Source organism: Pseudorca crassidens, chromosome 5 (genome assembly GCF_039906515.1).
Source record: "Pseudorca crassidens isolate mPseCra1 chromosome 5, mPseCra1.hap1, whole genome shotgun sequence".
Classification (NCBI taxonomy): Eukaryota; Metazoa; Chordata; class Mammalia; order Artiodactyla; family Delphinidae; genus Pseudorca; species Pseudorca crassidens.
Window position 1 is genome coordinate 40,846,577 of NC_090300.1, and position 18,207 is coordinate 40,864,783.

General features: G+C 38.4%; 1 protein-coding gene across 2 annotated transcripts in view; it reads right to left on the reverse strand.

The window, feature by feature from the left end:
- PLCH1 (phospholipase C eta 1) overlaps positions 1-18,207 on the reverse strand; it is a 236,969-nt gene that overhangs the window by 46,431 nt on the left and 172,331 nt on the right. For both annotated transcript variants that reach the window (XM_067737817.1, XM_067737816.1), the window contains 2 exons: positions 15,513-15,684; positions 10,055-10,162 (listed from right to left, as the gene is read on the reverse strand). In XM_067737817.1, coding sequence (XP_067593918.1) covers positions 10,055-10,162; positions 15,513-15,684 — 280 coding nt within the window. The remainder of the gene's footprint in view (positions 1-10,054; positions 10,163-15,512; positions 15,685-18,207) is intronic.

The window sequence follows — 18,207 nt, forward strand, 5'->3', positions numbered from 1 at the left end:
GCCAGGCATTGTTCTGAGTTCTTTACAGAGTATGAACTTAACTTAACCCTTATGATAATCATTTTCCTTTGTTTTCTTCAGTTAAATAATGATTTCCTTCCTTTACTACATAATAAGTCAAATTTATACAACTATGGCAGAGGATGAGAATGGCTTATATTTCCAACCAGGAGAAGTCACTATTCCTTTTTGTAAAACTGAAGTATAGTTGATTTAAAATATTATATTAGTTTCAGAATGGGAGAAAATATTTGCAGACGATGCAACTGACAAGAGATTAATCTCCAAAATATACAAACAGCTCATGCAGCTCAGTATCAAAAAAAACAAACACCTCAATCAAAATAGGGACAGAGGGCTTCCCTGGTGGCGCAGTGGTTGAGAGTCCGCCTGCCAGTGCAGGGGACATGGGTTCGTGCCCCGGTCTGGAAAGATCCCACATGCTGCAGAGCGGCTGGGCCCGTGAGCCATGGCCGCTGAGCCTGCGTGTCCGGAGCCTGTGCTCCGCAACGGGAGAGGCCCGCGTACCGCAAAAAAAAAAAAAAAAAAAAAAAAAAAGGGACAGAACCACTGTGGAAAATGGTATGGAGGTTCCTCTGAAAACTAAAAATACAATTACCACGTGACCCAGCAATCCCACTCCAGACAAAACTATAATTCAAAAAGATACATGGACCCTTATGTTCATAGCAGCACTATTCACAATAGCCAAGACATGGAAACAACCTAAATGTCCATCGACAGATGAATGGATAAAGAAGATGTGGTACATATATACAGTGAAATACTACTCAGGCATAAAAAAGAATGAAATAATGCCATTTGCAGCAGCATGGATGCAACTAGAGATTATCATACTAAGTGAAGAAAGTCAGAAAGAGAAAGACAAATACCATATGATATCACTCATAAAATATGACACATATGAAACTATCTATGAAACAGAAACAGAATCAGGAACACAGAGAACAGACTGGTGGTTGCCAAGGGGGAGGGGGGTGGGAGACGGTTGGACTGGGAGTTTGGGATTAGCAGATGCAAACTGGAATATACAGAATAAACAAAAATGTTTTACTGTATAGCACAGGGAACTATATTCAATATCCTCTGATAAACCATAATGGAAAATATGAAAAAAAGTGTATATATATATACATGTATAACTGAGTCACTTTGCTGTACAGCAGTAATTAACACAATACTGTAATTCAACTATAAATCAATAAAAAAATATTTTAAAAAAATGGGCAGAAGATCTAAATAGACATTTCTCCAAAGAAGACATACAGATGGCCAAAAAGCACATTAAAAGATGTTCAACATCACTAATTATTAGAGAAATGCAAATCAAAACTACAATGAGGTATCACCTCACACCGGTCAGAATGGCCATCATCAAAAAATCTACAGACAATAAATGCTGGAGAGGGTGTGGAGAAAAGGAAACCCTCCTACACTGTTGCTGAAAATGTAAATTGGTACAATCATTATGGAGAGCAGTATGGAGGTTCCTTAAAAAACTAAAAATAGAGCTACCATATGATTCAGTTATACATATACATATATCTATTCTTTTTCAGATTCTTTTCCCTTATAGGTTATTACAGAGTATTGAGTAGAATTCTCTATGCTATACAGTAGGTTCTTGTAGATTATCTATTTTATATATAGTAGTGCATATGTGTTAATCTCAACCTCCTAATTTATCCCTCTCCCCTACCTTTGCCCTTTTGTAACCATAAGTTTATTTTCTATGTCTGTGAGTCTGTTTCCGTTTTGTCAATAAGTTCATTTGTGTCATTTTTTTAGACTCCACACATAAGTGATGTAAGATATTTGTCTTTCTCTGACTTTACTTAGTATGATAATCTCTAGGTCCACCCATGTTGCTGCAAATGGCATTATTTTGTTCTTTTTTAAGGCTGAGTAATATTTTATTATATATACACCACATCTTCTTTATCCATTCCTCTGTTGATGGACATTTAGGTTGCTTCCATGTCTTGGCTATTGTAAATAGTGCTGCTATGAACATTGAGGTGCATGTATCTTTTCAAATTATAGTTTTCTCTGGATATATGTCCAGGAGTGGGATTGCTGGCTCATATGGTAGCTCTATTTTTAGTTTTTTTAAGGAACCTCCATACTATTTTATCCAGAGATAAACCTATGCACCTATGGTCACCTAATCTATGACAAAGGAGGCAGAATATACAATGGAGGAAAAACAGTCTCTTCAATAAGTGGTACTGGGAAAACTGGACAGCTACATGTAAAAGAATGAAATTAGAACACTCTCTAACACCATACACAAAAATAAACTCAAAATGGATTAAAGATCTAAACATAAGCCTGGGATACTATAAAACTCTTAGAGGAAAACATAGGCAGAACACTCTCTGACATAAATTGCCTTAAGATATTTTTTGATCCACCTCCTAGGGTAATGACAATAAAAGCAAAAATAAACAAATGGGACCTAATTAAACTTAAAAGCTTTTGCACAGCAAAGGAAACCATAAACAAAATGAAAAAACGCACAGAATGGGCGAAAATATTTGCAAATGAATCAACCAACAAGGGATTAATCTCCAAAATATACGAGGAGCTTATGCAGCTCAATATCAGAAAAACAACCCAATCAAAAATTGGGCAGAAGATCTAAACAGAAGATTGGGCAGAAGATCTAAATGTCTTACTGTATAGCACAGGGAACTATATTCAATATCCTCTGATAAACCGTAATGGAAAATATGAAAAAGAGTGTGTGTGTGTGTGTATATATATATATATATATATATATATATATATATATATATATCCTGTTCTCCTATCCTGTTCCACTGATCTATATTTCTGTTTCTGTTCCAATATCATATTGTTTTGATTACTGTAGCTTTGTAGTATAGTCTGAAGTCAGGGAGCCTGATTTCTCCAGCTCCGTTTTTCTTTCTCAAAATTGCTTTGGCTATTCAGGGTCTTTTGCATTTCCATACAAGTTGTAAAAATTTTTGTTCTAATTCTGTGAAATGAATCACTTTGCAGTACACCTGAAACTAACACAACATTGTGAATCAACTGTACTCCAAGATAAAATAAAAATTAAAAATAAATTGCTTATTCTTATAATATAGAGCCTATTAATTTAGTTGCTGTCAGTAAGAATCAGAATTTAGAACCCTTATTCTTTCTGTTTGTCTCAAGATTTTTTCATGTAGTAATAGCTTTTTTAAAGAGTAGAGATCCCCAGGAAGATAAGGAGATAAAATGGATGACTTCAAGATTCTCAAGATATTATGGCCAGTCACACAATGTATTTGTGCAAGGTCATGAGAGTCCCCTAGGTTTGTAGACCTGCTCCTTCTCCAGGTCAGAGGTCAATGTCAGCCAGGAGAGGACACTCCTACAACAGTTCAGAGCCAACTGGGACAACCCCTTCCCAGGAGTGTGAACGCAACTTATGAAGGTGGTAGGCGGGTCAGAGAGCCAGAAAAAGATTTTGACGTATTATTTTGATGTCCATTTAGAAGATGAAGATAAAGAAACAGGTCTAGAGTGGCAGAGCCAGGCTTTGACCTAGGCTCCAAAGCCTGTGTGTTTGATGACTGCTACCCAGTATGTCATCTGACCTACTCTGGGTATTCCAGGCTACCCTCAGCTCTCTTTCCTCTGAATTCACATTTTCTTAAGTCAATTCCACATGACATAACAATTTGTCAAGTTTGTTATTATTTGTTGCCAGTGTGATAAGTGTGTCTCTCCAGCTATATGAACTCCCCAAAAGACATAAATCTGAGAGGTCATATAAAATATCATGCTTGAGAGCAAGGATGGCCCATATAATTTTCCTCCTCTAAATTAATCACTAGATTAATTACTTTATCTAGCACAACCCCCTTTTTCCTAATCTGTAAAACATCAGAAATGATAGTTTCAACTCCATCCCCATGGCTATAGGAATAAAATGAAATTCTATAAGTATAAAGTCCTTACCATAGTGCTGGTGCTAGTAAGGGTTCAACAAGTGTTTCATATTTAAAAGCTGATTTTAGCTCAGGTATAAAAAAATAATAGTACAATGTCAGAAAAAATAGCAAAAGGTAATGTTTCTTCAGAGCTGTTAAGTATACACTTTTTTTTTTTTTTTTTTTTTTTTGCGGTACGCAGGCCTCTCACTCTTGTGGCTTCTCCCGTTGTGGAGCACAGGTTCCAGACGCGCAGGCCCAGCGGCCATGGCTCACAGGCCCAGCCACTCTGTCGCATGTGGGATCTTCCTGGACCAGGGCACAAACCCGTGTCCCCTGCATCGGCAGGCAGACTCTCAACCACTGCGCCACCAGGGAAGCCCAAGCATACACTTTTAAATGTTATTAGAGCAACCATTCTTCATATACATTAAAACAAAAAAAATACTGTCCAAAATGAATGTAAGTCTGGGTTTGTGCATCTGTACATACATGTGGGTTTATATATGACAATGTACATTCATGCTTTAAAGTCCCTCACTGCTGCAATGACAGAAGAACTAACAAAGAGAAAAATCATAATCTTGGTCGAAATAAAATAAACAAGATCACTGCAGATCATAAATGTAGTTGAGCTCCATATTCACAGAGGGCAAAGGTGGCCAAGAATTTATATCTTTTAGTACAATAGAAACTAAAAGTGTTCCACATGCTGTGGAAGATTAGAGCTGGTCTCTCAACATGAAACCAAGGTGGTGAAGAAAGCTGGAATGGGATCCTTGCTTATAATAGGAAACATTAAAAAAAAAAAAAAAACTATTGTGAGGAAGATTCAAAATTTAATATCAAAAGAGGTAAGAATGAATAAGAAGACAAACAAAGTGCTGGTTTTTTTGGTGACTGAATGGGTAATATCTTCAACATCTCTAGTGGCAGAGAACTCTCAATCAATGTAAGGTCTGGTTAGGAACCTGGGGCACAGGTGGGCTGTGTGTATATGTGTGGGTGCCATGGGGGTGGGGGTGCTTAGTGTTCAAGTAGAAGCAATCCCAAAACCACTAGATAAGAAGGTTAAATATAGAAAGAAGGAGAATGGAAGGGGAAAAAACATTCCACTCAAAACTGAATATTCAACCCAAAATTCTAAAACCCATGTGGAAAAACTAATGCTAAGATGGAGTGCTAAAAACATCAACACATGGAAAGGAAACTCACTCTTTCACTTTGAAATAAGTATGTTTAGATGCTCAAAGATATAAAGAAATAGCTCCATAAAAAGAACAAGAAACTAAGAAGCCAAACAGTAAAATAAGAACAGGTGTCTACGAAAAAAAAAACAATAAAAATTTTGTAAATCAAGTATATAGTCATTGAAATTAAAAGAATAGCTGGGATAAACTCTAGACCAGATGTAGTCAAAGAGATAATTAATGAATTGGAAAATAATACTGTAAACATATAGTACCCAGAATCAGCAGAGACATAAAAAAAACATTAGGGCTTCCCTGGTGGTGCAGTGGTTGAGAGTCTGCCTGCCGATACAGGGGACATGGGTCCTTGCCCCGGTCCGGGAAGATCCCACATGCCGCGGAGCGGCTGGGCCTGTGAGCCATGGCCGCTAAGCCTGTGCGTCCGGAGCCTGTGCTCCGCAACGGGAGAGGCCACGTCAGTGAGAGGCCTGCATACCGAAAAAAAAGAAAACATTAAAGAATTAAGAGATATAGAAAATAAAGTAAGATTCTAACCTAAATCTAATAGTACTTCCAGAAAAAGAAGACTGATGAAATGGCATAAAAACATATTTAAAGAACAAAACTGTTGAGAATTTTCTAGAATGAAAGAAAACATGAGTTCTCCAGTAGGAAGTGAATATGGAGTGCTAAGAAAAATAAACCTACTTCTAGTCATTTAATAGTGAAGTCACAGAACAGCTAGAATAGAAAGGAAAGACATATTACCAACAAGAAATAGTTGTAGAAAACAAACTTATGGTTACCAAGGGGGAAAGAGGGAGGGATAAATTGGGAGACTGGGATTGATATAGACACACTACTATACACAAAACAGATAACTAGTAAGAACCTACTGTATAGCACAGGGAACTCTACTCAATACTCTGTGATGACCTATATGGGAAAAGAATCTAAAAAAGAGTGGATATATGTGTATGTATAGCTGATTCACCTTGCTATACAGCACAAACTGATACAACACTGTAAATTAACTACACTCCAATAAAAATTAATTTAAAAAAACAACAGGGATAGTTGAGTTCTCGGCAATAATTCTCAGAAGATAATAACTTTGAAATATAAGGGAAATATGTACATACACATATCAATAATACATACAGTACATTAGACCTTAAATGTTCATTACCTTAACTCTCTGGCAGGGCAGGGAGGAAGAAATTGTATCATATACTAGAAAACAACTGGAATCTTCAGCTCACCTTCCACTCCTCACCCCTTGTCACCAGGATGAAACAGCATGCCCGGCACGTGGGTGTTTACCGAGGAACAGGACCTCACAACATCATGAGGTAACTCATCCTTTCCATGAGTGCTGACTCTTAAACCAACAAGATTCATAATCGTCCTTAAAATGGCTCAAATCATAAAATGAATAACTTAGGAAAGAAGGTTAATCTAAGGTAATAGGGAGGGAGGAAACTATTAAAGTATTTAGTATGAGACATGCAGAGTGAATAATGGTTTTAGGGTACTAACATAACACAAAAAGTGGTTACATGTTACTCTACTAGGGCTTGTTTAAACTTGTTGGAAGGCTTGGTGTTCACGGGATGAGCTTCATATAGGAGACAGACAGCTTGATATTTGTGCCTAAGAAGCTGGCTGAACCCAGATTCAGAGAGTGCAAGGAACAAGATACTGAGTAGCTCAGCAGAAGAGGAAAAAATCAGTGAGGTTGAACCAGTGGGGTGAAAAGTCTGTAAGGCACACTGACATTAGAGGACCCCATAAAAATGAATAATGGTGAGCTGGCCCCACTGAATCAAATTTGTTAGATTACTGTGCTGTGGTTGAAAGGAAGCTGTCCCCGGAGTCTTTGAGTTGTGTGATTCTTGGGTCATTGAACACACCGGCTTTACCTATGGCTTATTACAGTATGAGCCAGATTTTCTCTATGGCTGAAGCCTCAGATTAATGAGGTAGAAGCTTAAAGGATTCAATTAATTCAAAAGAAAGCATTTCTTAAAAGAGCAAAAGCTTTCGGTGTGGTTTGAATCCCTCAGCTTGATGGTAGACTAGGAGGAGTAAGAAGGCCAGCGTGAGGGTCCTGCCTCCCTCTCTGTTCTAACGTAAAGAACAGAGTAAAGAACAGGGTAAAGCTGGGCGAGCCACAGATCCTGCTTCTGACCTCTGCATCTGCTGTTCCCTCTGCCTGGAACAACCTCCCACCCCACCCCAGATATGAGCATGGCTAACCTCGCCTCTTTCCGGTCTTTGCTCAGGTGTTACCTTCTCTGTGAGACCTTTCCTGACCATCCCATCTAAAACGTCAACAGACCCTTTACACACACACTTTCTACACTTCTTCCCTCCCTTTTTCCCTTTAGCGCTTATCACTGCCTAGTACACTACACGTTACTTATTGTCTATCCTTCCTTCTCCCACCAATGCAGAGACTCCACGAAGGCAAAGATTTTTGTCTGTTTTGTTTACTGATATATGCCCCAACATCTACAGCATGTTGGTGCATCTCCAACAGGAGTTCCTCCATAAAAATCTTTTGAATGTGCCAATGAATCTTGCATAAGCCCCATGACAGCTAGCATTCCAGTGTTCGCGAATGCTAAGCTGAAAATCTTTATTTATTGCAATAATTATTGCAATATCTATAACTTATAAATCTAACCACATTCTGTTAACTTAAAACTGAGGTTAAGAACTTCCTCTAAGGTAATTATTGGTTTCATACAAACTATGCACAGTACATCCGCCTTTGCAGAAATATGATCAGACACTCGATTTAGATCAGACAATTTACGTTCAACACTCAGATAAGGCATCTGAGCCCTCTGCTGACAACAGAACTAGAAATTGACTGATTACGGGATAACACTTTGGCTTTCTAAATACAGCACTGCCTTTTCTCAGAAGAGCTCAAAAATAGACAAAAAAGATTTGAAAAAGATGAGTAAAAACCTTATATATTTCCACTAGAATGTTGATTTCTTTATATATTTTCTCTCCTAAAGTCTAACAAAGAGACACCTGTAAAATGTTACAGGTAAGGTGCTCTCCACTTTCACTTAGGCCCAAATCAAAGAATCCAAATGAAAGATCATGGCTATCTTTATGGAATCACATTGTAAACTCTCAACCTATATGGGTTCCTAGACATCAACCAAGAGACTTTGAAGACTGAGAGGAACCCAGTTGGGTATTTTCACAGGTGAATTTATTGGTTTGTTTCCATAAAACTATACCTAATTCTCTTTTATAATTGTAGATATTTAACTTAGAAAGTTAGGAGGCTCACTGATATCAGAAGAAATTTTATATTACTGGGTGGATTTAGAAACTAGAATAACTTGGGTTTTACTCAGAGCAACAAATGACTATTGTGATAGTATCAATAGCTAAATTTCCACCACTCATTTTCACTAAAAACTACATTCGCTAAACACATAACTTAGTCAAGACTCTCTGCTCCTTGCTTCTAAATGATAGACTACTCTGAGGCTGGCAACCAAGAGTTTTGGGAAACAAGAGGCAAAGATATTGAAATTCAGAGACAAAAATCTGGCTTATAAAATAAAGCTTAAAGAACGAAATTACCTATAATAGCAAGTAATTAATTATAAAAATAGCAATTAGCTGGAAGAGCAAAAAAGAAACAAAAATATTAATTATATTTTCACTTATGTAAATCTCTTGAGATTAATTTTCTGTAACCATAGCCCTATTAGTGGTATTTAATTGAGCTAATAAAAACTATTAAAAGGCAATGGATTAATACAGATGGTAATTTTTCCTTTTCACTTCAAGGCTGAGTCTTCTCCACTTCATCCCTTCTAAAATGCATCAAAGCCAAGAAAGAACTATCTACTGAGACTTCAGCTGTCATTAAGCCCTTGCCCTCTTTGAAAATAATACCAGCCCTCTTTAATACCTATAGGAAGCCATCACAGTTACTATTATTTCAAAGAGAGTAGACTTTTTTTAATGATGTAGTAATTGAATTCAGGGCAATAATGTAAATTAGCAGATTTTATACAATATTTCTCTTTTTTTAGAGGGTAGAATAATTGTCCAGACATCTAGAGGAATACTACTTTTCTGTAGAAATGAAATTGTAAACCTTATAACAAGTTAACATGAGCAGGTGCTACTCTCAGATTGTCATATGTTCCTGGAAATCATGTGAGTTATAGAAGGTGGGGGAAGTCAAGAAGTCCTAGTCCCCCATAGTGATGGGGGGTGGGGGAGGTCTTTAAGCCTTACATTTCTCCCAGGTTTGCATTTCCATTGGATTACCAGGCTAAATGGTGCTTTTCTACAAAGGCAACTCCTTGATCTAGGACAGAGGTCTGAAGCACCATGCAGGTGGCAAACTATTCTATGCCATTTTATCTGAAATGTGGCAAATGTAAGATTTAGCCAAGAGATCCATGTCTGGAAGAGCTTGGAAATCTTCTGGTCCAAGGTACATTCTCTTACGGAGGGGATGAGCATTCTAGAGAAGCATACACACTTGCAGCTGGGTTCTGTGAGCCAGCCTTGACAGGCAGCATGGTGGGGCTTAAAGCCCATTTATGTCAGCAGACAGCAACATTTCCAACCGCAATTTGAGTTTTGACCAAGCTGTAATAGGAGGGAATTTGTCCCTGGAGAGAGGGTCAGATGGGTTAATCACTAACATTCCTTCCAACTCTAGGACACAAGAATCCTTGACTCACTCACTCAATAAACATTTGGGAGTCTTTGTGCCAGCACACAAAGTAATTTTCAATAAATATCCTTTTTACACTACAGCCACCCTATCTGTGAAGATTCCAACACAGCAGCAATTTTTACTGTAGCACACAGAGGGTAAAAATTATGGCCAAGCCTGTAACTTACATAATGGAGCTTGAACTTGCACTCATCTTCAATTTCATCTGCGCTGTCTTCATCAGAAACTTCCCCTTCCTCTGCATCATCTCCAAGGTGATAAGGTAACTTCTTGCCCTGAAATGAAACAAAACACTCAATTTAAAGATGAAAATTCAGCAAGATAGGGGTATGGGAATTAAGAGGTACAAACTACTATGTATAAAGTAAGCTACAAGGATATATTGTACAGCACAGGGAAATACAGCAATTATTTTATAATAACTTTAAATTGAGTCTAATCTATAAAAATATTGAATCACTGTTATACACCTGAAACTAATATTAGTCAACTATACTTCAGTTAAAAAATAAAATAGGAAATGAAAAATGAAAATTCACAATAGCCAAAAGGTGGAAATAACCCAGTGTCTACCAACAGGTGAATGGATAAACAAAATGTGGTATATGCATACACTAAAATGTTATTCAGCTTTTAAAAGTAAGGAAATTCTGACTCATGTTACAACATGGATGAACCTTGAGGACATTAGGCTAAAGGAAATAAGCCCGTCACAAACGACGACTGTTGTATGATTCCACTTATATAAGGTACTCAGAGTAGCCAAATTCATAGAGACAGGAAGTAAAACAGTGGTATCCAGGGGCTGGAGGAAGCGGGTGGTGGGGAAGATGGGAGCTGTTTAATGAGTACGGAGTTTTGGTTTTGCAGGAAAATGAGTTCTGTACGTGGCAATGCGAATGTACTTGACACAGCTGAACTGTACACTTAAAAATGGTTAAGATGGTAGGTAAGTTTTATGTATGTTGTATTTTACCACCATTAAAAATAATTTTTAAAAAATGAAAATAGACTGTCATACTGAGTGAAGTAAGTCAGACAGAGAAAGAGAAATACTGTATGATATCAATGTGGAATCTAAAAAGAAATGATACAAATGAACTTATATAAAACAGAAACATCTCATAGACTTAGAGAACAAACTTATGGTTATGGGGATCGGGGAGCAGGAGAAGAGATAGTTAGGGAGTGTGGGATTGACATGTACACACTAATACATTTAAAATGGATAAGCAACAAGGACCTACTGTATAGCACAGGGACACAGGGAACTCTGCTCATATTATGTAACAACCTAAATGGGAAAAGAATTTGAAAAAGAATAGATACATGTATATGTATAAATGATTCACTCTGCTGTACACCTGAAACTATCACAACATTGTTAATCAACTATTCTCCAGTATAAAGTAAAAAGGTTTTTTTAAAATAAAAGAAAAATGAAAATAAAATTTGTTATCTCCTTGCCAATCATTACTTCAGACTGACTTGAAGGCAGATCGCTTGAATTAGGGGCAAAGCAAAGGGAGAAGAGACTTTCACGAAAAGGCAGTTTTATGACTTCCAATTAAATACAATTAATTAGGGATACTATATTTACAAGTAAAAATCAGACCAGGCTTCTGTTCGAGAATATATGACTCGTCATAAACAGGCATCACCCCATCCCATGTCCTTAGAGCAGCTTGTTCTCCTGAGCAGGTTAAACGCGCCCTCCTCTCCTGCTGGTTGTGTCCTCTGCACTGACCAGACCTGCTTTTATGGACAATGCAATGACACTCCTGACCAGCCAGAACATGCCCCTCGCAACCACTCACCAACACACTTTAGGAATCAGGGGCTTTTGGACAACAAGGGGGAATTCTTATAACAAAATGGTAGAAAACCCAAGTTATACAATTATATGCACATTATGATCTCAATGATATATAAAAATTCAGGGAAAAAAATCTGGCAAGAAATATGGTCAATTATTAGGAGTACGAATGTCTGGGTAACAGCATTATGGGTGATAGTTATTTTCTCCTTTTCTACATTTCCCAATTCATATTCAGAAAAAGTAAAACTAAATAAAAAGCAGAAGAAGGAGGCATGGCCCAGGAGCCTGATAAGGGCTTCCAGGACGGCTAATCATCTGTACCAGTAAAAGCATCTTACTTGTAAGCAGAAAGGAATATTAATAGGAAATTGACTCACTCCCAGAATCTTGGGGAGCAGAGAGGGCAGAACCAGACTCTGTGGCTAAGGGACCAAGGTCACTGTGGTAGACAGCCTCTAAAATACCCACAACGGTTCCTACCTCTTGGTATTCATGTACTTCTATAATCCCTTCCCGTTGAGTGTGGGCTGGACCTAGTGACCCCACTGAATGAATGGAATACAGCAAAAGCATGAAGATGGGGGAAATTCTTTAAACGTGGAAGGTTGTTCATGTGCTTGGCAGCCAAATATAATGATAAATTTCTAAACATCATCCCAGACTACTACCCAGGCTGATCTTCTCTAAACTAGAGCTCCAGTGACTTCTGTTACATATTCCTGCTCTTCACACCATGACTGGCCCACCTTCAGCACTCTGGATCTTCCCCTCATCCACTTCTCCTCCCTCCACAGGGCCACCAGCACAGTCAGATTTTCAGAGAACTCTCCCTCCCAGTTTCCTGTATCTTCCCTGATACCCAAAGCTCTTGACCTAAAGGGCTTGGCAAAGAGATAAATTTAAAGCTGGTTAAATCATTTATGTAATGAAAACAAAATCTATATTAAGAATCCAAACTCTTAGAATTTGAATACTTAAATATTTTTTTCAACTTACAAAAGGATGGCTATAGGTTTAAAAAGGTGGTATTTAATTTGCCTTCATATCCCTATGTAATATACTTCTTATTTGTATGTGCTATCTGCAAAGTGAAAACTACATTCTTTTCCACAGGAATATATATAGCTATAGATATATAAATATGGCACTAAGCTTCAAATCCCCTTTACTTAAGTGTGGCAGTAGGTGGGGAAGCAAGGAGAGAAAGTTGCCATCTAGAGTATTCACAAGGCGCCCTCATTTTCAGTCCTTTCAAAATCCCATTAAAAGATATCAGGCGGCTTCCCTGGTGGCGCAGTGGTTGAGAGTCTGCCTGCTGATGCAGGGGACATGGGTTCGTGCCCCAGTCCGGGAAGATCCCACATGCTGCGGGGCGGCTAGGCCCGTGAGCCATGGCCGCTGAGCCTGCGCGTCCGGAGCCTGTGCTCCACAACGGGAGAGGCCACAACAGTGAGCGGCCCGTGTACCGAAAAAAAAAAAAAAAAAAGATATCAAGGCCATATCTTCTGCCAGCTTTTTCCACATTCATGGTCTTTGAAAGATACCTTATACAGGCAGATAGGAAGAAAAGCAACACCACAGAACATTGTTTCTTAACGTCTCTTATGAAGAGTGTTACACCTGAGGAAAATTATAGAATAAACTTAGGTAGAATTTTATGAACTTAACAGTGGCCCAGTGTAAACAAAGAATGACCTAGGAGTCCCCTTCTGATCTACATACTATTTCATGTGGGAGTCACACTCAAGAATTAGATTAATTTCTCCATGGTACTGAAAATATTTCTAGAGACTGGAACCATAGCCATCTCTTAGCTTTTAGCTGCCTGGCCCCAGGACCGCGGTAACTGCTCTATGACACATCTGTAAAAGTAAAATGCTTGGACCAGATAAGTTTTCTTTCAGTAATGAGCCTATGGAAAATTACTAAGTTCGTTATTATTTTTGTTCAAAAGCAAATTTTTGTTTAATTTTTAGGAGATACGTACACACACAGTTGGCCCTCCGTACCCAAGGGTTGGTTGAATCCGCAGATGTGAGGAGCCAACTGTACTAGGCCATTTCATACGAGGGGCTTGAGCACTGTGGATATGGAACCAATCCTGTGGGTAATGAGGGACTAGTGTATATATCTGTGTGTGTGTGTGTGTGTGTGTGTGTGTGTGTGTGTGTGTGTACATACAAGGTTGGAAAGTTTGTGTGTTACAGTTATAATAATAAACAACTTACCCATCTCCAAAGTGGTAAGTAGCCATTCAAATGCTGCCTTTTGGATCACAGATTGCTCTGATGCTAAAGGAACTTAGGAAAATCAGTTCCCTTTTTGTTGTTTCAAATGGGAGTGTGTTGGTCTAGAGATCTAAGAAATCTCCTTAAAGTTTGGAGAAGGTTACTACCAGCAAATGGACTGCAGCTGCTTTGAAACACCCACAGCCCACATTGCTGCCACTCCTTCCAACGAGTGCCTCAGGTCTTCTGGCTTCAATTCATCCTGGTGCCCATTAGCCCTAGGACATTCTATGCCCAATGATCCAAAGCCCAGTTATGCACAAGGGATTCAATGAGTTCATATCAAATATTCCTTAAGTTCCACTGTCCAAATGAGAAGTATTTCAATCAGATGGACTCATTCTGCATTTAACCTTCTGACGCTTGGCTAAAGACCATTTGGGAACATGGAAATATTTACAAGGCTATAAAGCTGACACTGAGCTTTCTAACCTAGCAATCAGTTTTCACCACAAGAGACTGCGTTAGCAAGACTTCAGGAAAATTGACCTTAACGTTATTTCTCACATTATATAATTGGAGCTTTTATTCAAAATGCTTTCACACGTACAAATGCCCAATGACACCCCTTTGATGGATTCAGCCTATAACTCTCATTTAACTGATAGAAAAACAGGTTTTGACCCATTCTAAAGATGAATACTTTACATCTTCCCCATGTGCTGTCCTCTCTTAAAGCCCCAGTTAAAGTCTTGCTATGAAATTACACTATCTGACTTTCCTGCGCCTCCTCTGTGATATTTGGTTTTTGTACACACCCTTTTTAAGTAAAATATAACCCCATTTGATCATTAATACTCTGCTGCTTTTCCTTAGGTATTTAGTCTCAAAACAATACAACTATCCAAGATGCTTTTAGTCCAAATACACAAAATTAACTGGAATTAAATAAAATCACATCAGCAATCTGAGAACACAAGGAGCTGTCTTTCTGGCTATTCCTTGCATTAATAATATTCATTTCAGGTAGTAAGTTTTCTCCCTCAGAAGATCTGTTTATGAAATGCCACTCTATTCACCTACTGCTCCTCTGCCTACACACGAATCCTCTGGGGCACAGTGTCTGAACGTGTGCTCCACTTTGAAGTGAGCTCTTCTCACTTACATAACCAAGGCTGACCAACCATGAAGACTTTTTTTGACAGACAGTTATTGGAGCTTGAAATGGCAGAGAAGAATCTGAAAGAAATGCTTTTGGATACGGACACATGTAATCCAGGCCTCCCATACACAGACCCCTCTCCAGCGTCAACTACTACAGACTAAAATATTCAGTATTTGATTTACAGTACTGAGGTTCTCACTTCATAAAAACAAATCCCAGAATACATGACCAGTCAGTAAAAAGCTTTTTCTGAAGGTATGACTATAAGTAAGTTGGAACAAGGTGCATGCACAAATCTAGACAGCCCTTCATATATTGAATATTATTCTCTTGATAAACCAGTTTTCAGTCCTTAAGGGAGGGAGGGCTTAGCAGGTCATTAGTGCCTTTTATTGCATTCCTGAGGTAATTACCTTCACTAGGATTTTGCCTTTCAAACTTTGAGGGCTTGGAAGCTGCTTGGTCTCTCCTGTGTCTACAGATGACAGGTCGAGTTTGTCTCGGAATATTCCTTTCAGGTACTGAGCAATTTTCCTTTGCTGCTGGACACTGCAGTGATTCTCAATAGACAGTATGACCGGGAACCTGAGAGAACAGCAGTACATTGTAAAGGTGTCGAGTACAGCAACTCACAGGGACTTTTGAAAATTATTCTGTATTCATTATGTTCTTACAAGCCTAGTGACAGTATTTGTGAGCGAGGTGATAATTAAAATGCTTCTAAAATGAAAAAGATGAGAGATGCATTAAAAAAAAAAAAACTCCTCTGGCCAAATATATTTTACCAGGCATAAGGGGTGAACAAAATACCAATCCATATGAGATGACTTAGTCTAATATTTTGTAGCTCTCTCTCTCCCTCACACACACATGCACACACACAGTACATATATTTTGTCTCTTTTACAAGAAAAAATAAAAGAGAAAATTTTGAGAGATAAGAAACCTAAAGAAAGAAAACTCATAAGGTAATTTTGTCTTGTTTATTCAAAAGTCTAGAAACATCTAGGAGACCACTATCATTAAATGAAGATATTTACTCTAAAAATATATATTCAACACACAGCTTGAAAATTACTATTGAGGATAAAATAACACAATGGAATTTTGTGTTTTATAGTGTCCTATGTCAGGCATTTCAAAATCATTTGTATAGAATTACATACTAGTCTTTACTTTCAGAAAGGAAAAAACAAAGTCAAGCATTCACTCTCCTCCAGCACTCAGGGATCTGTGCAGAGAATGTGAGACCCCAATGGAGCAATTAGTACAGACAGCCTTAGGAACCAGCAAAGATTGCATGACCTTACTCCTCTTTTGACTTTGTTTTTTCCTCAGAAAAACAAATTAAGGCTTATTTTCATTTTTTTTCTAGTTTCCATCACATATCTTCTGAAGTACTAGGCAATATATTTTTTTCTGGAATAGACAAACCAATATTTAACTTGCGTAATATGTCTATATGGAGAAAAAAATTTATTTATGCGCTTGTATGAGAAGCACAAACTCCACAATACAGGCTGTGACCTCCTGAAATTACATTCTATCCTCATTAGTAAACCTGATGCCAGAGGTAACACGAGAGATGAACCTTTGTGACTGAGGTTGGTTTGGTTACCGGACTATAATCTGTTTGCTCCTGGGTCCTCACATGGGTTTTACCCCAGAGTGTTAGAAAGAGAAAAACAGCAGACTAGCAACCCTGAGTTGTCTGCGCAGTCACATCAGGGAGTTCTAGCAATGGATTTTTAAATTATCAATCTGTTTATAAAAAGGCTATCAGTGTCTAATGATGCTTGGTGTATTAAGCAGTGCTTCTCGACAGGGGCTGGGGTGACTGTGTGGCACTCCTTCCAAAGGGACATTTGTCAATGTCTGAAGACATTTTTGGTGGTCACAATGTTGGGGATGGGGGCTGCTACTGGTGTTTAGTGAGTAGAAGTCACAAATTTGCTCACCAACCTGCAATGCACAAGACAGTTCCCCATAACAAAGAATTATCTGATCCAAAATGTCAATAGTGCCAAGGTTGAGAAACCCTGGTGTAAATATGCAACTAAGGACTTCCCTGGTGGTCCAGTGGTTAAGACGCTGCCCTTCCACTCAGGGGTCGTGGGTTCGATCCCTGGTCAGGGAAGTTCCACGTGTGGTGTGTTGAAGCCAAAAAATAACCACACGTGAAACAAAACAAAACATTTTCAGTTTGGGACTTCCCTGGCAGTCCAGTGGTTAAGACTCTGCGTGTCCACTGTAGGGGGTTGCGAGTTCAATCCCTGGTTGGGGAACTAAGATACCACATGCTGGGCGGCACGGCCAGAAAAAAAAAAAAAAAGATGCAACTAGATCTTAAAGCTGCACTTTTAAAATGTGCTAAACAAGCTTATTAATTGTTTTAATTTGAAGTGCTTTTCTCCTAAGGATCCCCAGACTTTAAGTAAGCATAGTCAAGTCACCAGAGGGTCCTCCGAAGTACATAGACAGCAGGTCTTCTCAATGCCCTACTTCACATGTTGGAAAATAACGGCAAATCACTTCATCAACTTGGCTAAGATTAGTAGCAATCAGGGTAAAAAGACCCATCAGAATTTAGTACTTGGATTCTTCCATGTGCAAGTCACCACAAACCAAACCTGCTATGCAGCAAGTGTCTCTTATCAGAACAGCATTTTAACTTCATATTTAATTAATGAGAAGACGAAATGTTAGAAATTTTAAAGGCTACTAATGTCTATAAAATGAATTTTATGCAATTGTAATTTTAATTTGCCTTTTTTAATGCAAAAATCATTTCTTGAATGTCTGGTATATTGCAGGCACTGGCTAGGCAATAAAGAATGAATAAGGGGGAGTTCTCTAGTGGCCTCATGGTTAGGATCCTGAGCTTTCACTGCTGGGGCCCGGGTTCAGTGCCTGGCTGGGGAACTGAGATCCTGTAAGACGCACATAGCAGCCAAAAAAAAAGGGGTGGGGGGGTGGGAATAAAGTTTTATTTTTAATTTCTCTTAAAAATGAATGAATAAGACATAGCCACATATTTTCAAGGAGCTCATGGTCCTAACTACTTAAAAGGAGGCAAGTCACCAACAATTGCAAGAAGGTGCTGTATGA